At 46.8% G+C, this 19,726-nt stretch overlaps 1 protein-coding gene across 4 annotated transcripts in view; it reads right to left on the bottom strand.

Moving 5' to 3' along the window:
• LOC116984806 (dual specificity protein phosphatase 8-like) overlaps window positions 1–19,726 on the bottom strand; it is a 194,206-nt gene that overhangs the window by 9,574 nt on the left and 164,906 nt on the right. Inside the window, exon 1 of one of the 4 annotated variants that reach the window (XM_033039189.1) lies at window positions 10,987–11,515. The exons of 2 other annotated variants lie outside the window; for them this stretch is intronic. In XM_033039189.1, the coding sequence (XP_032895080.1) occupies window positions 10,987–11,083 (97 nt within the window). In that variant the 5' untranslated portion in view covers window positions 11,084–11,515. Of the gene's footprint in view, window positions 1–10,986; window positions 11,516–19,726 lie in introns of those variants that run through there. One more of the 4 variants, XM_033039190.1, reaches the window with a different exon arrangement.

Here is a 19,726-nt window from a genome sequence, read left to right as displayed (position 1 = left end):
TGTTGAAAGATAACAGAGTAGACCTTTTCCTATTGTTCAGAGGAGAAGGAAGCAATAATCGGCAAGATGGTGTGGGAGCAAGGAGTCTTTGCCCGCTGGCCCCAACAAATCTACTTACTCTGTTACCACCATTCTACACTTTTACATCTCTATCCTCTCTGATGTACTCATGTATGGTATCATCTGCCTGGATTGCATGGAAAACAATAGTTGACTCTGGGTCTCGGTACATGACAATAATAAACCTGCATCAATACCAGTGAAAGGAAAGCATACAGTACTGTCTGCCAAAGTACTGCTTGGTGTCTGAACTACACCAGAATAGCAGGAGAAATCAGGGCATGACCGGTGAGTGGAAAGCACCAGATATAGGCGTGTGTATGTGTGTGTGTGCGCACATACTTTACTTTAGACTGAGATTCAGCATGGAAACAGCCCCTTCGGCCCTCCGAGTCTGTGATGACCAGTGAACACCTCGCACACCAGCACTATCCTCCACACTAGGGACAATTTACAATTTTTACCCAAGTCAATTAACCTACAAACCTGTACATCTTTGCAGAAACCAGAGCGTCCAGAGAAAACCCACGCGGCCACAGGGAGAATGTACAAACTCCATACAGACAGCAGCCGCGGTCAGGTTTGAACCCGTGTCTCTGGAGGTGTAAGACAGCAACTCTACTGCTGCGCCACTGTGTCGCTCCATATGTGCATGTTCATGGCGAGCAGCGATCATCCATACACTAGTTCCATGCTATCACACCTCCGTACCCTACACAGATGCCCGCACGGAGCACTGACTGACCGGGAAACCAGTCATTTCACAACTTCTTCTGCTGCTAATCCCCAAAGTCAGAAAGCGGCTGAAATATGAGTGCAGCTACGTTAAAAGACAAAATACTGGCAAAGGCAGGTTAAGACCGGCTTGCTTTATATCTCTGAATCGGTTAAACATCGGAAAAGCAAATCCTTTATTTCCTATTTTGGAGCATGGAGTTTATTTAAAAATCAATCAGCTGGCAGCTGGTCCTGCTTCATGGCCTCATGGAAACGTTGAGCTGATTTTATATTAAAACACAAAACACTAAATTATCAGCAATGGAAACGGCGACTGTAGCAAATGCGATAAACAAAAAAAGTTTCCTTTCAGAGTGTAACGATGAATTGTCTCTCAGGGTGACTTCTATCATGGGCTATGAATTGGCATCACATAATCCATTACATCCAACTTTTATTGCAATTTTATATACTGTGATAAGAGTTTTCTGTGCCTGATTTGAATGAACTAAGTGTTCTGTTAGTCACTGGGGGGGTGAAAAAGTGAATAAACTATGATCCAGTCAGGCACTTTCCTTGTGTGGTTCTCAGGAGCTTTAGACTTTCGATGTTACTTTAGAGATACAGCTCCCAAACAGACCCTTCAGCCCACCAAGTCTGCGCCGACCAACAATCACTCCGTACACTGGCACTGTCCTACAAACCTGGGATAATTTTACAATTTTATCAAAGCCAATTGACTTATAAACATGTACGTCTTTGGAGAGTGGGAGGAAACCTGAGCACCCGGAGAAAACCCACATGGTCACGGGGAGAATGTACAAACTCCATACAGACCGCACCCATAGTCAGGATCGAACCCAGGTCTCTGGAGCTGTAAGGCAGCAACTCTACTGCTGCGCCACCATGCCACATAAAAATGATTTTCAGCTCACCCACTTAATTCCTGACTCAATCGACCTTGCACTTGCCACCAAGACATAATATTAATAGGTTCTGGTCTACACTCCAGATACTTGCTGAGGGGGCGCTGTGCTGTCTCGGGTTTGGTTCTGCAAATCATGGGTTAAGATATGGAACCATCTTGTCACAGAGGTGGGTGTGAAAAATCACATAACTTCTCTTTTCCTAAATAACATTAGCGGCATGGTGGCACAGCGGTGGAGTTGTTGCCTTACAGCGCCAGAGACCCGGGTTCGATGCCAACTATGGGTGCTGTCTGTTCGGAGTTTGTACGTTCTCCTCGTGACCATGTTGGTTTTCTCCTGGTGCTCCGATTTCCTCCCACACTCCAAAGACGTAAGGTTGTAAAAATTGTAAATTGTCCCTAGCGTGCGTAGAATGGTGCTAGTGTACAGGGATCGCTGGTCGGCGCGGACTCGGTGGGCCGGAGGGCCAGTTACCACGCTCTGTCTCTAAACTAAACTTAACTAGGCATCAACGTTCACCTCAGTGTTTAACCCAGAAGTAATCTGTCAGAATGCTCCCGACCTAGAGCATCATCTATTCACTATGTCCTCCAGAGATGATGTCTGACCTGCTGAGTTACTCCAGTATCTTGTGTCTATTTAAAGCTGCATTTTGCCCTTGACATTTTAGTTTAGGTACAAATAACTTGGGAGACTTCATTATTGAAAGTGGATGGAAGAGTGAGATGGCGAGCAGGATGTTGCTTTGCAGAGCACCATAGTGGTCAGTTCAATGTTTGCTTCTTCCCTTTCTGTTCTCGGTTAAGTGCAAGAGGGAAAGATCTTCAGCCTTGGGGAAGCCTGCTACTGGTAATCCATGTCTCAGCTGTGCACATGAGTGGAGAGGAGAGCTTCTTGCTGTGTGCGAGCTCTTAACCTTCCCTCTATTCCTCAGTCGGCCCAAGGCAAGCAGGCAATGGTCAATGATGTCATCAACGTGTGCTTCCCTGGAGAGCTGGCTCTGCAGATAGGCCAACTGGGTGACTTTCTAGCAGGGTCTTGCTGTGAATCTTTATTGTCGGAGGGGGGGAGGGGGGAGGTTTGTAGTGGCTATTTGTTTGGGAAATGTGAAGCATTCACCACATTATCTAAGATGCATCAATCAACAAACCAGTGATCACTTGGCTTCCGGCCTGTAACTATGCAAATACCCGTATACTCATCATAGTGACTGACAATGGAGTGACCTCTAAAGTGGAGTACGGAGAGTACTGCGGTGAGAAGGATTGCAAACTCTTGAGGTAACATTCTTTTCCCCCCACTCTCTCCAACCCTAGTCATTCTTCTAGTCCCACCGCTCGCATCCTTGTATCCCTGTCGTTAGCACATCTTCGCCAGCCAACAACAGGCCATTATGGTCTCCACCCTTCCTGAGGTCATCTGTTGCCGGCCCTGTTCTGTTCTGGCCATCTCGATCTTTCAGTCTGAAACGTCACCTATTTCTATTCTCTAGAGATGCTGCCTGACCCGCTAAGTTACTCCTGCATTTCGTGTCTAACAACAACGTGGCTTTGCTTGACACCAGTTGCAGAGCCACTAGGTTAGGTTCGCAGCCTACCAATGGAGGCACACAGTGACCAGAACAATGCTGAAACCAATCATCATTAGCACAATGCTGAAACCAATCATCATGTGGAGAATAAAATGGCATCAGCGTAGGATTAGTGTAAATGGATGGCTGCAGACGTGCTTCTGTGCCGTGTGACTCTTTGAGGAATTTAATTACTGGACATGTTTCCTAATGTACTCAAGTGTTAAACAGCGACACCCATCTTCTAATTGGTTTCTCTACCAGAAAGAACAGGTCTGATCTGATGAGAATGGTCGGGTGATCCAAAGACCTGAAGTCCTTGGACTGCAAGCTACACCATGCCTCAAGGGAAAAGGGGAAGCACAGCCGAAGGCCAAGGTTGAACAGAAAACCCCTGACCTTACGAAGGGATGGTGCACACAGAAAGCGGAGGTTAAACAACAGTTACAACCAAGAAATGAGGCACGCCAACTTTTCCGTGCTGTCAAGACCAGCCATAGCCATAGTTAAATGGACGTTGTGCAAGGCAGGATGGGGGCAGCAGAGGTTTGCAAACACTCAAGCCCAGAGCGGTGAGATCCAGCTCCTCCGTGCAAACCTGCTGACCGATCCATGCAGGAAGTGAAAAGAAGAGACAAAAATAAAGCTGGGACAGAACTTTTAGCATCAAGAGGTTGGCCAGACTCACTGTTATCCCCCATAATTTATTGGCCTGCTAATGACTACTGTGGTTGCTGGCACATTGCTCGGGGCTTTTATATGGCCTCACAGGCCCTAGGGGAGATGAAGCGGAAAATTGGTCTGATCTTAACAGCTGTCACCTCAGCAGCCTCTCCTCACTTGCTCCGAGAAAAGATCTTTTACTTTTACTAATTACCACAGCCAGCCCTGTGCAGTGTGGCGCCCCTTCCCCTTGCACATGAATGAAAAACCAAAGATTATTTGCCCTCACATCTTTCGGACGCATTTGATCCTTGGTGACACTGCGATCGTTTCAACAGTGAATTGAGTATACCTGCCCAAATGAAAAGCCGTCTTAAAACCTGGCCGCTTGCAAGACAAATTTTTAAAAAAAGGAAGATGTACATTAAAGGCAGGAGTAACTCAGCCGGTCAGACAGCATCACTGGAGAAAAGGAATAGGTGACATTTTGCGTCAAAATCCTTCTTTAAAAAAAGAAGTCAGGCAGGAGGTATCAGACATCCTTTTTGGTGCAAATTAAATTTGTTCAAAAACCTAAGGGCGATCTGGTTTGGAATTTACAATCTGAGTATGTACAATACTTACAAAGTATCTTGAATTACCAAGGCATTGAAGGGTATGGATCTAAATGTTTTAGTTTAGTTTAGAGATGCAGCATGAAAACAGGCCCTTCTGCCCATCGAGTCCATGCTGGCCAGCGATCCCCTCGTACTTACATTCTCCTACACACACTAAGGACAATTTACAATTTTACCAAAGCCAATTAACCTACAAAGCTGAACATCTTTGGAGTGCGGGAGGAAACCGGAGCACCTGGGAAAACCCCCGTAGATCAAGGAAAGTACAAACTCCGTACAGACAGCACCCGTAGTCAGGATCGAACTAGGGTCCCTAGCGCTGTAAGGCAGCAACTCTACCACAGTGCCACCGTGCTGCCAAATACTGATCATTGAGATAAATATAGATGGGTGTCTGAGGATGGGCGTAGATGGTATGGGCCAAAGGACATGTTTTGTGCTATATGCAAACATAGAGCCCACGCTGTCCCTGCCAACCAAAAAGGAAAAGTGAAGGGAGACGAACTGGATGAGTATAAAAAGCAGCCAGGACAGTGGTATGTTTGAGACACAAGAGTTACCATTGATCACATTGCTGGTGGAAAATCCGTTAAGGAGCCATGATCTCACTCGCCCTGCCCTGACTGCTGAATGAATGGTTACATGCAAATAGAAGCCTAACACTGATCCACTCAACAAATCAGTAATGCAGAAACACACCTGGAGCTCCTCTCCAAACCCAAGCCTTTTATTTGGAGAAACAAGGAACTGCAGATGCTGGATTACAAAAAGAGGCACAAAGTGCTGGAGTAACTCAGCGGGTCAGGCAGCGGGTCGGGACCATTCTTCAGACTGAAATATCACTTATCCATGTTCTCCAGACCTGCTGAGTTACTCTAGCACTTTGTGTCGCAATCCATTTAGTTGGTGGAGGAAGTGATTGATAATGTTACGGATTTAATGGCACCTATTACCATCAAATCCCAAATCCATTGTCAAGAATGCAACAACTTTGTAATGGGGTGGGGAGGGAGGTGGAGGGAACAGCAATGGAACACAACAGCCAGACTCCGTCTGAATGAATTATGTGCCCAACACAAATAGATGGTTTGAGAAAAGAGCTATCACTGAGACCCCGTATCCTGAGATATGCTGAAGTTAACCTATCTTTGTTTACTCTACCTACCTTCCACCATGTTAGGTGAGCTCAGTGAAGCAGGTACTGTAGTGAAAATAATTATGATGCCTGGAATCAGAAGCAACGCTTTATTTTATAATATCAAGCTCAAATCCCACTGCAATTGCTTTTAATTGTTTAAAAGTTTAAGTGCAGTGACCAGCTGTTGAGAATCCCTTTCCTTTCAAAATGGGTGGATTCATCGTCATTCGAAGGGAAGGGCAACAGGCTAGCACATGGCACAGAAACATAACACATCTGAACTGTACAATGTACTCTCTTAACAGAAACATTACGCATTCACAATCTACACCCAGTGTAGTGTTTCATTCTGCTCCCCTCCTCCTCCTCCACGCCGCTCCAATCTGCTCTTTTAGCCGCATTACATCACCTCCTTGATTTGACAATTACATCACATCACGAATGATGCAAAGCACAGGTGCAGGTCAAAGCCCTCCCTCCAAAAGCCTGTCATAAATCATTCGTCTGCTGGGTCAGGGTACGTTCGGGGTCTGAACATCGGCTCGACTCCTTAATTGGAAAGCTCTGTCGATCCCCACATAATACACAGATGACTGAATCAACCCGAGCGCTACCTATTAAATTATATCCTAGTGTTTGGCTAACCTGGAGGTAGTAATCTGATAGGTCACCAATTAATGGAGCTTGTTGCTTTATATTTTTGACTAAACACCCACTTTAGTTTGCTGCATCCTTCAGCAGGGTTCTCCTGTTCAGCTCACGTTCAGACCTAAATGTGAATATTCAGCAGCAAAGTGTAAACATTAAGCGGTTATTTAATTCTGAATTTAAAGGGCTTAGGACAGAGGCGAGTGTAGAGACAAGATCAGCTATTTTGGTCAGGATAGATTAATGCTGATCTAAAGCAAAAACAAACCCATGCACGCACACAGACATGCACACACAAATGCGCGCACACACAAATGCGCACACACACGCGCACATCACAACACAACCACAGTCACAGAGCCTTTGCACTGCGATCAGAATTCACACAAATATACATAATCAAAATGGAGTTCACAGCTTTAAACCTTGTTTGCTAATCTAACATGTTAAACGGTCTTCATTTTGATATGGTCTGAATGTACTCAAACTAACAAACATGAATATTGAGTGCTTCCAAAATGTTTCACGGCGGGGGTCAAGTCGAGTGACTCGAGTGTCGGCAACTCAAGCGTCCAGGAGCGGAAATGGATGCAGAAAGTTGTGACCACTGCCCAGTCCATCATCGGCACTGACCTCCCCACCATCGAAGGGATCTATCGCAGTCGCTGCCTCAAAAAGGCTGCCAACATCATCAAGGACTCACACCATCCTGGCCACGCACTCATCTCTCCGCTACCATCGGGTAGAAGGTACAGGAGCCTGAAAACTGGTACATCCAGGTTCAGGAACAGCTTCTTCCTCACAGCCATCAGGCTATTAAACTCACCAACAAACAGACTCTGAACTGTAACAGCCTATTGCACTTTATCTGTTTATTTATGTGTATGTGTATATTGAATTGAACTGAACTGAACTGTTCTGTATTTATGCTTACAATATTCTGTTGTGCTGCAGCAAGCAAGGATTTCATTGTCCTATCTGGGACACATGACAATAAACTGTCTTGACTCATAGTAACCAATCCATTGATCACCTAAAACCGATGATGCTTTAAAAAACATGAGTGTCTATGAAATGCTTTGGGACAGACTGAGATTGGTGAAACATCTTTCAAAAGATGACCAGTGTCCAGTGTGTGCCCCCCTTTCTCCCCTTACCCAGCTTAATCCTGCAGAGGCCATCACCAGCACCCACTATGCATTATCATCAGACCATCACGAAACAGAGGTTTATGTGGAAAAACATGCACACATAAACTTATCTGACCTTGATGTTTATCTAGCCCGATCTGAAACCTGATGCCTGCAATCCACTGTTTGCTTAACTATCTGAATAAAGGATGCGTCTAAATTTGGGTGCAAAGGTAAAATAAAATGCAAGAATTGAAACGTTGCTTGAATAGCATAAATATTATGTATTGCCCTTCCAAATTATAAATGTGTATGATTCCCTAAATATATGAATGTATGGTGGGTGTGTCCCTTCCACATACGGCCTTGGTTCGGTTTTACTGGAAGAATGGTTTATTTTAAATGCATTTCACTGACAGGATCTCTGTACACGAGGAATATAAATTTGGTACCCCACAGCTCCGCCCTTGCTCCCCCTCCCCCTAGTCGCAACTGAGACAGAGTCCCCCTAGTCCTTACCTTCCACCCCAACATTCGTCGCACACAACCCATAATCCTCTGAAATTTCCGCCACCTCAATGGGATAGAAACATAGAAAAATAGGTGGAGTAGGCCATTCGGCCCTTCGAGCCTGCACCGCCATTCAATATGATCATGGCTGATCATCCAACTCAGTATCCTGTACCTGCCTTCTCTCCATACCCCCTGATACCTTTAGCCACAAGGGCCACATCTAACTCCCTCTTAAATATAGCCAATGAACTGGCCTCAACTACCTTCTGTGGCAGAGAGTTCCAGAGATTCACCACCACTAGCCACATTTTCCCATCTCCACCCCTTCCTGCCTTCCGCAGAGACCGTTCCCTCCGCAACTCACTGGTTAACACATCCCTTCCCACCCAAACCACCCCCTCCCCATGTACTTTCCCCTGGGACTGCAGAAGATGCAACACTTGACGCTATACCTCCTCCGTTGACTTTGTCCAGGGACCCCGACTGTCCTTTCAGGTTAGGCAGAGGTTCACCTGCACCTCCTCCAACCTCATTTACTGTATCCATTGTTCAAGATGTGAACTCTTAAACATCGGCGAGACCAAACGCAGACTGGGCGATCGTTTCGCTGAACACCTTCGCTCAGCCCGCGTGAACCAATCTGATCTCCCGGTTGCTAAACACTTTCATTCTCCTTCCCATTCGTACACAGACCTTTCTATCCTTGGCCTCTTCCATTGTCAGAGTGAGGCTAAACACAAATTGAAGGAACAGCATCCCATATTTCACTTGGGCAGCTTACAGCCCAGTGGTATGAATATTGATTTCTCTCACTTCAGGTAGCCCCGGCATTCCCTCTCTCTCCATCCTTCCCCACACCCAAGTAGCACTCGCTTTTCATTTTCACCCTATAAACAGCTAACAATGGCCTATTTCCTTTATCATCGGTACTTTTTTGCATATCTTTCATTCATTGTTCTTTATCTCTCCACATCACTGTCTATATCTCTTATTTCCCTTATCTCTAACTAGTCCGAAGAATGGTCTTGACCCAAATCGTCACCCATTCCTTCTCTCCTGAGATGCTGCCTGTCTCGATGAGTTACTCCAGCTTTTTGTGTCTATCTTCGGTTTAAACCAACATCTGCAGTTCCTTCTTACATAAATTGTACACAAATTGATACTAAGGGACAACACGTTCAATAGGCACTCATTAACTGCATATTTTTCAGACTGGTCACAAAATGAATGCACATCAATCGTGGGATTGCAAAGAGGAAATGGCCAACAAAAAATTGTCAAAAGATTTGGCTGAAGATTTTTTTTTTACAGAGCAATGATCTAGAAGAATGTCTAGAGGAAGAAGATTCAGTGGAAATAAAGTGGAATTGCAGCTCTAATTGTTAAGAAATCGAGGAATATTTTTTTTTACGATTCTTTACACCAACAACAAAAAAAGAACTCTGTCACAGATTTCACTGCAGTGTATTGTCTATGCAAGATGGCAGTGCGGTGGGCTTCATCAACAAAGTGTGGCGTGTCATGACAACTGCAAAGAAGTGTTCTCCAAGCGCTTTGTCTGAAACTTGTCTCACACGCCTGCATCCTGCTCGAGAGGAATCCCACTTGAATGTAGCTGCTTCAAAGCTTGCTGGCTGCTGTGCGCCAGATGGATGACATCATGCAGCATAGTCTATCACTCTCAGGAGAACAGTGTGCTTCTTCTTCCCCTTCCCCCCCCCCCCCCCCCCCCCCCCCAGCTCAATAACTCAACCACTTGTTACGCTCCATCAGACACAGCTTCCTAGTTGTGGACCTAACCCTCATCCACCCCAACCCCCCCCCCCCCCCCCCCCCCCTCTCTCCTCACCACCCCTCTCTTTTCTTATTCACTCCCTGGGGTCCAGCATATCTAGTCTCACTCCGCTTCTGTGCCCCCCCCCCAGCCCCCTCCTTCCCTCTAACCCCCACCACTTGGCAAGTTCTATGACATCAGGAGAATTTCATCCGGAGCGGGTTTTGGCTGGATAAGATAGCAAGCGTTTACGATTGAAATACCATTCCTCCTGCATGACATCAATGTATCTGCGGTGCACCCAGAACATGCCCTAGAGAGGCAGAGATGCGAGCACCACCATTCGGTGCTCTATCCACTCTGTGTATAGGTGACATTACAAGGTTTAAGGTAAGTAATCAAGAAACAAAGAAAACATATCACCCTTTGTTAGCAGTAAAGGACAGGGTGACGTATGATTGAGATAGCGTTAACATGGTGTTACTCATACACTGTGAAGTGTCCTCTACAGGGTATGTACAGTCATTACATAATTCACCAACTATGCTCCCTCTCTCTCAGCTGTCACCCTGTACAATGTGAGTTAGATCCCGTGGTTTGAACGCACTGGGTTTCTGAAACGTTTCCTATTTTCTCAATTAACTTTTTTCTCTCTCTGCAGCCGTCTCTCATTCCTTCTCTCCAGAGATGCTGCCAGCCAGGCCCGCTGAGTTACTCCAACATTTTGTGTCTAATTATCTCTCTCTCTCTCTAACCCGCCAGGGCTGAACCCTGGCCAGCGCCGCCTGCACTTGGCGGCCAACGAGGGCACTTTAAACCATAAGCTCTTGAGAGCAAAGTGACCCGCGGCTCCGGCCAGACCGACATGTACAGTGAGGCAGCCTGTTCACAGTTCACGGCTCTCTCTCTCTCTGCCCTGCACAAGATCACATTAAAACTCACCCTGCTTCCAGCAAAGTCTCTCGGTACCAGAGATCACAACCAGGTTAAAGCCCAGGGTCAACTATAACACGCCGCCAACAAATAAAATACAATGCAGACAATTAATGCAAACACAGACTCCAGTCGCTGGTTGCAACAATTAATGCAAACACAGACTCCAGTCGCTGGTTGCAACAATTAATGCAAACACAGACTCCAGTCGCTGGTTGCAACAATTAATGCAAACACAGACTCCAGTCGCTGGTTGCAACTTGTGCTAAAATCTTGTTTTGGGTGCTTAAATACCGAAATAAGCGCTCCATGCTTTATCCGCACCTCGGATTTCTCTGCCTTCTTTTATCCGTCTCACTCTGATCTTCAGTTTCATTTCTGTTTCGTACATTTTTTTGTTTCACTGGTGCGAGTTGCTGCGGCGAGTCTCGTTGCTAAAAGGCGATCCGGAGAGAGAATGGTCGCGGCTCCGTTTTGCAGATCTCTGCAGGATGTGTGTTGGTGTGTGTGTGTCCCCGCTCTCTGGCTGTGCTGCCCTCTCTCTCTCTCTCTCTCTCTCTAGTGACTGTCAGACTCGGCTGCAGCGCTGCCTGGCCACAGCACAATACTCGCGGCTCATGCGTGAAATCGACGAGGGCGTGTTTCTGAATCCTCGCATTCCTGAATGCTTCACCACCTTTTCCTCAAACCTGTTTTGGAAAAGCGACTCGTGCTTCTCTCCCCCTCCCTCCTTCCTTGTAGCAGTGGGGGAAATTCAAGCGGTCGAGAGGAAAGAGGTCATTATGAGATTGCAATTGAGATTTCCTGCATGGAAGTACGATGCAGAATTGTTACCACTCCCCTCTCTTCATTTCAAACATATTTGGCATCGAGTTATTCGCTCCATCCTTTTGCAATTGGTCGTATTTTTCCACTGATAAATAAATATATCTTAAATTTTGAGCAGGGGACGGGAGGGGGTTGGAGAGTTGTTGTTTACTGGACTAACGTTGCACACATTTGCAACACAAGGGTGGGCAACGCTTTCTGTGGCATACGGCAGGCAGCAGGCTGCTGCTGATTGTGTATTGTGTCCGGGACATGAATGGGCCGGGGTACAGAAGGACGCGTTAACGCTTGAAGTGCCGCGGACTTCTACTAACGTTGAGTGATTGTATCCCCCCATCCCCCTCCTCCCTCCACCCCTCCAAAATAAATAAAGACAGAGTGCTGCAGTAACTCAGCGGGTCAGAGGCAGCATCTATGGAGGGAAGGAATGTGTGACCTTTCGGGTCGAGACCCTTCTTCAGACTGAGTATCATCCCCGGAGAACACGGACAGGTGACTATGTTTCGGGCCTGGGTCCTTGTCCAGTCTGATGAAGGCTCCCAAACCGAAACATCACCTATATCCATCTTCTCCAGAGATGCTGCCGGACCCGGCGTGTTACTCCGGCACTTCTGTAAACCAGTATCTGCAGTTCCTCGTGTCTCTACTGCACCCAACTCGCACCCTTCAAAGAACTCCCGTCAGTCCCAAATAGTCTTGGCGGGGGCATTGTGTGAGGAGCGTGTGTTCTGTTGTAAGTCTGGGCACTTCAATGCATCCGCCCCTTGTGTACAGGACCCGGCGATCTAAGCAAAGAGCTCGTCCGCAAGCACAAGCGTCCTCTCTCTCTCCCCTGCCCATGCCTCACTCCTAAACACACTTTGGGGGAGAGGAGGGAGGGAGGGATCTATTTGTAGCCAGGCCGCCTGCACCCGAATAAAGCAGGCGTTTATAACGTTGCTATAAACAGGGGCCGGAGAGGAAGGAAGCCGGAGAGGAAGGAAGGAAGAAATTAATTTAAGTGCATGTATATGTGCTGTTCGCCACCTGTAGATGTCAAAGCCCTTTACAATCATTGAAGTATTTTTGAAGTGTAGGCACTTGTAATGCAGGGGAAGGGGAAATGGGATTGTAAGAGTTAACTTCATCCGACACCCAACTTGTGCCGCTGTCTGTGGTCCCCACCCCTGCTGCCTCTGTGGCCTCTGCCCTCCACTCTCTGCTCTGGCATCATCCTGCTACTTCCTGGATATATTTACTTGGGACAAACCATCCTCTCCCGCCACGCCGGCAGTCCACCCTCTCAGCCTGCAAGCAAAGTGACAATGAGAGGAAGACACACAGCGGGTCAGGCAGCGCCTGGGGAGGGAATGGACCCTTCTTCAGACTGATTCAATGAGGACAAACACACAATGCTTTAGTAACTCAGCGGGACAGGCAGCTTCTCTGGAGAGAAGGAATGGGCGGCGTTTCGGGTCGAGACCCTTCTGAAGAAGGAGGGTGTCGACCAGAAATGTCACCCATTCCTCCTATCCAGAGAAGCTGCCTGTTACTCCAGCATTGTGTGTCTATCTTCGATTTAAAGCACCATCTGCAGTTCCTTCCTGCACGTGATTCAATGATGGGTTCACTCATCAGCGCAGGAAGCCTCTGCAGGAAGAGATGCAACTGTGCTATCTGATGCTAGGTCCTCCACCTGAAAAGTTAACTGTTTCCTTCCCCACGGGTGCTGTTTGACGCTGAGCCTTTTCAGCATTTTCCTGTTTTTATTTCGGCTTTGCAGCATCTGCAGATTTTTTTTTGTTTTCTTTAAAATAAAAGTGAGGGTTTGTAGCAGCCATGAGGGGAGCAGGCCATTCGGCCCCTCATACCACTTCCACCATTTTACTAACCACTGTCTATGTTACAATTGTTCACCCTGATCTGATAATTACTTTTCTTAACCCAGCAAATGCCAAATCATAGCAAAGATAGACACAAAGTGCTGGAGTAGCTCGGAGAATCAGGCAGCATCGCTGGAGAAAAAGGATGGGTGACGTTTCGGGTCGGGGATCCTTTCTAGGGATGAAAATAGAGGAGAGGGGGGAGCCCATAATGGCCCATTGTTGGCTGGGGAAGAGGTGATAATGTCGGGATACAAGGATATGAACAGTGGGACGGTTAGGGTGGGGAAGAGGAGGGAGAGAGAGGGAATGCCGGGGTTACTTGAAATTAGAGAAATCAATATTCATAATGCTAGGTGATAAGCTGGCCAAGTGAAATATGAGGTGCTGTTCCACCAATTTGTTTGTGACCTCACTCTGACAGTGGGGGAGGCCCAGGACTGAAAGGCCAGTATGGGAATGGGAAGGGTGTTAAAATGTTTGGCAACCGGAAGCTCACGTAGGCCAAGGCACGGCAGCTTTGGAAATGTCGATTGACCTAGCATTCCGACACCTTTTACGATTTCCACTAACCTTTGTCTGACAATGTCTTGCCTGCTCTCATTCCTCTTGTCCTGAACTTCCACACCAGGGGCAGTCGTTTCCCGGTAAGCCCACCGTCGACTATCTGCATCATTTTAAACTCGCCCAAAGAGATCAGTGGTTCTCAACCTATTTGCACAGATGGGTTGTAGTCTAGCTGTACCCACACTCTACTTGCTTCCCAACCATCAGTTTAAAATTGCATTTGTATCTGCTTTGTATCGACACAAGGTTTGCTGATTGGGCAGCTTGTGGCCTGTGGATTAGATCATCTCTCAACCTTCTATACTCGAAGGAATACATCAAGCAGTCCTCATCATTTAACCCATTGAAAGCTACCACTGGGGAATACAGCAGCTGGTCAGTGAATGAGTTGAGTTTAGATTAGAGTTTAGTTTACTGTCATGCGTACCGAGGTACTGTGAAAACCTTTTGCTGCGTGCTACCCAGTCAGCGGAAAGACTGTACACGATTACAATCGAGCCATCCATAGTGTACACATACGTGATAATGGAAATAATGTGAATAATGCTTAGTGCACGATCAAACATATTCCGAGTCTCCAATGAATTAGATAGTAGCTCAGGACTGCTCCCTAGCTGTCGGTAGGACGGTTCAGTTGTCGTATAACAACTGGGAAGAAACTGTCCCTGAATCTGGTGGTGTGCGTTTTCACACTTCTATACCTTTTGCCCGTTGGGAGAGGGAAGAAGAGGGATTGGCTGGGGTGCGACTCGATTACGTTGGTGGCCTTGCCGAGGCAGAGTGAGGTGTGAATGGAGTCAATGGAAGGGAGGTTCGTTTGTGGGAATGAGGGAAGAACCAGAATATGCCAGGTCCCAGCTTCTGTAATAAATCCATGAGGCAGGTTTGTGCTTCATTCAGAACACAAACCTGCCTCAGGTCTCAAGATTTTGCTTGGGATCTACCAGGAAACAATGAGCAAGTGTGCCTTCAAGCCAGGAGAACATGAGATCCAGACTGCCTCTTGTGCTGGGCCCCTGAATGAAACGAACCCAGGCAGAAAACAAATTGCTGGAGGAACTCCGCAGTTGAGGCAGCATCTGTTATCATGTAATGATCCATTACGAGGATGTTGCCAGGAATCGAGGGCCTGAGCTATAGGGAGAGGTTGAGCAGGCTAGGACTCTATTCCTTGGAGTGCAGGAGGATGAGGGGCGATCTTATGGAGGTGTACACAATTATGAGAGGAATGGATTGGGTAGACACACAACATTTCTTGCCCAGAGTATGGGAATCGAGTACCAGAGAACATAGGTTTAAGATGAGGGGGGAAGATTTAAGAGGAACCTGAATAGTAACTTTTTCACAGAAAGGGTGGTTTGTGTATGAAATGAGCTACTAGAGGTAGTAGTTGACACAAGGACTATCACAATGTTTAAGAAACAATTAGACAGATATATGGATAGGACAGGTTTAGTGGGATATGGGCCAAACGCAGGCAGGTGGGACTAATGTGATGGGACATGTTGGGCAGTGTAGGCAAGTTGGGCTGAACGGTCTGTTTCCATGCTGTATGACTATGACTGTGGAGGGAATGTACAGATGATGTTTCATGTTGGGGCCCTTCTTCCGACTTTACCCTCACGACCCAAATATGTCGTCTTTCCATTTCCTTCCAAAGATACTGCCTGACCCGCCGATTTCCCCCAGCATTTTGTTTTTTGATCAAGATGCAGCATCTGCAATCTCTTGTATCACTAATACCCAAGTGCTCAGCTTTTAGAGGGAGCTGAGAAACCTTCTCCAATGCTGGGGAGGATGCCTGGGCAACACTCAGTAGCTGTGAATACTGAAGTCATCTCCTTCCCCACTCCATGAACCAAAGAAGGAACTGAAAGGACATGACTGTGCCAGGAGCATGCCGATAGATGAATCGGATCAGGGGAACACTGGCCCAGATATTCTGTGACATTGACGTCCAGTGACATGAATCTGAAAGCCACAAATATTTCAAACGTAATGGCATGAAATCCCACATAATAGACACATTGTGCTTTCAGCCATTTCCAAATAGTTGGCAGGTTCTCACTCGGTTCCCAAATGATAGTTGCGCTAACTTTGGGTATTTCCCTGAAATGTGATTCCACCAGGTGTGGGTGTTAGCAGGGACAGTGTCAGTCATGAAGCATGTGGAGCAATATACAGTCTGCTGCTACCACTCCTTTAGCAGAGACGGCTCCACAGGTATTAATCGATCTGCTGCAGGCGGGATCAGCGTAAAGAGCTTCCATCTAACCCTGGCCATAGAAACATCCAGCTGCATTTGTGGTGCCCTACGTTAGTTCCCCAATTCACCCTCCCAGCCCAAAATATGATTACATCCCACAGTGTGTCTGCACTGACACTTGGTATTGATTCTTTTGTTCAGTTTGACTTCCCCAAAATAGAGGAAAACAAAACCGAGATGAGGATAACTTTTTTCTACACAATGATCTTTCCAACCGAGCAGGGAAGGGTAATGGGTGTTAAGCCAATAGAACTTTTTAAAAAGGGTAATGGAAGTACACTGGGCAAAGGCAAAGGGAAGATGAAATCACAGAACGACTGGGGGAAGGGAGAGTGTAAAAGTTGGCAGCTGTCTTGAAGATATGGCAGATAGAATGGGATGGCTGGCTCCTTAAGTACTCTACAATCCCATGGAAATGGTCTCAAAGTGCTGGAGTAACTCAGCAGGTCAGGCACTCAACTCTGGAGCACATGTATAAGATGACGTTTTGCCACCTGTCCTTGTTCTCCAGCGATGCTGCCTGACCCGCTGAGTTACTCCAGCACTTTGTGTCCCCTTGTGTGTTAACTAGCATCTGCAGCTCCTTGTTTCTACACCAGGAAAATAGTTATTGAATGATGCGCTCTTTCTGTGGTTCGCAAGTGTGCGTCAGCGTTGATTTTCTAGGAATGTGTTTATTTTAATTCACCTGCACGGCCTTGCTTTGACAGAACGTGTGAGTGCAACAAGTTACAGCCGTTCAAGAGCAGTCTCGGTACAAGCAATCGATTGATGCCTAATCTATATGTGGCATTTCATGTAAGAACGGGGCAAATGCACATTGAAATAACACAGTCATTCTGGCAAAACCATCATATGAGCTTCCGAACAGTTAACAACTGCTGGACATTCCAAGTTTGGTGACTAATGGTAAACGTTAAGTTCAACTCTGATGTGGAACCAAGCATAAGAGAATCAAAGGATTTTAGGTTCAATTCCTTATTTCTCCTGTGCCATCCAACCACTCACTAGATGATGTCAGGGCATTAGAATTATCATTCACTTTGACTATAAGTCAGGGATCAGTCAGGCCTCTTTACTCTTGTCTCATGCCAGCAGGAAGTGTATATAGTTCTGCGGTGTGTGGGATATCTGAGGCCCAGTATGTTGCACACAGTCAAATTGCTGGCCCTTACCACAAAGAGCTCAGGCTTTAGACTTTAGAGATGCAGCGTGGAAGCAGGCCCTTCGTCCCATCGAGACAGTGCCGACCAGCGATCACTCCGTACACTAGCACTGCCCTATATACCAGGGAAACCTTACAATTTACAGAAGCCAATTAGCCTACAAACCTGCACGTCTTTAGAGTGTGGGAGGAAACTGGAGCAGCCGGAGAAAACCCATGCGCTCACAGAACCTTCAAACTCAGTACAGGCAGCACCCGTAACCGGGGACTCTGCTGCTGTAAGCAGCAACTCTACCGCTGCGCTACTGTGCCACCCTTTAGCTAATAGGCAATTAAACGGGCCGTTTAATAGACAAACAATGCATGGTTCATTCTGCCCCTGTGGACCTCGCTCAGTCAGTGAGGAACTAATGGTATTGTGGTGGTGGTGGTGGAAGAGTTGGTGGGTAAGGAAACTGGAAATGCAAACTAAAATAGAGCAAGGGGAAGGCAGGGGTTATTTAAAGCTCCCGTGTTTTATTGACCACCTGCAGTCGTATACCCTATCAGGAAACAACAAGTGGTGACTAACGGTTGCACTTTTAGGAAACACGGCATTGTGCAAAACAACGGTCTTTGCTAATACCCCACCCCATCCAAAAACTAACCCCCCCCCCCCCCTCACAGCAACCCCACTCCCTCTTCCACTGAAGCCCAAGGGAACTACTTACAATAAGATACTGCTAAACACATATCCACCCCAAAACCAACCAATGCTTTTTCTCAGAACTTCCACTTTGCCCTCAGAAGGAAAGTCTCCCTTTCTTCCTGTGTCTCCTGTTTTGCATCCGTGACCGACAGCATCATCATCAACAGTACTTTTCCCTTCTTTCGAGAAGCAGTTCTGACGAGTTAGTTGCGAGTCAGGCCAGCATTCCAGCATAGTTGCTCTCCACTTCCTTGTACATTTTTTAAAGCTTTTCCAAGCTTACAGCAGCACAAGGATCTGGGACTCCCGCCAGTTCCCTGTCCCTGCCGCTTGCACCAGTTTGGGTGGGAACCTTCATTGACGACATCCCGGCATTTTTTTTCCCCTTGGTATTTTTGTGAGGGAGCCGGCTGGCCAAATTTAGAATCGTGTCGAAAGGGAAAAAACCCAGTCATCGTCTTGGAAATGTGTGCTCACACTGTGGTGACCTCATGGTTATACAAGAGCCTCGCTAATCGGCAGCAGATAAAAACGCTAAAATGGGTCACTGCAGCAGCTGTAGGCTGTTTATGAGTTGCCTGGCAAACTTGTTCAAATCAAGCTTTTCCAGCAGTGTTTAATCAGCGTTTAATTAAAGTGATACGTATGTTTCCGTTTAGAGTTTGCCCTAAAAACATCCAGAGGTGGACTGCAGCCCTGCTTTCCTCCACATCCTCCTACTGCAGAGGGCGATGTGTTGTATCCTTCAGTAAAGGGCTGCTCCCTGTATCGCAAACACACATCAGATAGCACTAATATAACAAAAGAATCTAACATCACAGAACAGGAGGCCGTTCAACCCATCAATTCTATCGTGGCTCTTAACAGGGCAATCCTGTTGGTCCTGTTCCCATGCAAATAATTTCCTTTTAGTTTCGTTTAGAGATACAGTGTGGAAATAGGCCCTTTTTGCCCGCCGAGTCCACGCTGTCCAACAATACACTAGTTCTATCCTACACTCTGGGGACAACTTAGAGAAGCCAATTAACATGCAAACCCGTACGTCTTTGAAGTGTGGGAGGAACTCAACATGGCCCCTAAATCAAGCTATGGAATGCCATCACATTTTCTTTAACACAGTGTTGGTTGAGAAATAAGCATTGGCATAAGCTTTGAAGATAATTCCGCTACTACTGGGCCTGTCCCACTTAGGCAATTTTGCAGGCGACTGCTGGCGACTGTAAAGTTGCCGACAGCCGCATGATAAAACCGGCAACCGGAATGGCGACTGTTAGAGTGGAACACACACACATCGCATCCTTCACCAGCCCGTTATGCAGGCGGGGGACAGGGCAAGCGGGTGGAGCGCTGTCTGAGTGAAATTCACACGGTGCAAAGCCAAGGTGTTACCGCGATGAACAGGAAGGTTGGCGCTAAAGCACAGTGTATGGTAAGTCCTTTAAAATGTGGGGGGGGGGGTGTGGGGGAGAGAAGGAGGGAGAAGGAGTGGAGACAACTTTTAAGAAGCCAGAGATACACGGCTGTGAAGCCCGGCGGACATTAACGTTACCGGCCGGTTATCCTTGGTTCTGAAAACTGCTGCTTACGTTTTTTTCTCCCAATGAGCCAGTAAAACTCACTGGTCAGCACTGGCTACAACCTACGAGAACCATCGACCT

This window comes from Amblyraja radiata, chromosome 20, assembly GCF_010909765.2.
Source record: "Amblyraja radiata isolate CabotCenter1 chromosome 20, sAmbRad1.1.pri, whole genome shotgun sequence".
Taxonomy (NCBI): domain Eukaryota; kingdom Metazoa; phylum Chordata; class Chondrichthyes; order Rajiformes; family Rajidae; genus Amblyraja; species Amblyraja radiata.
This window is presented reverse-complemented; position numbering and strand designations above follow the sequence as displayed.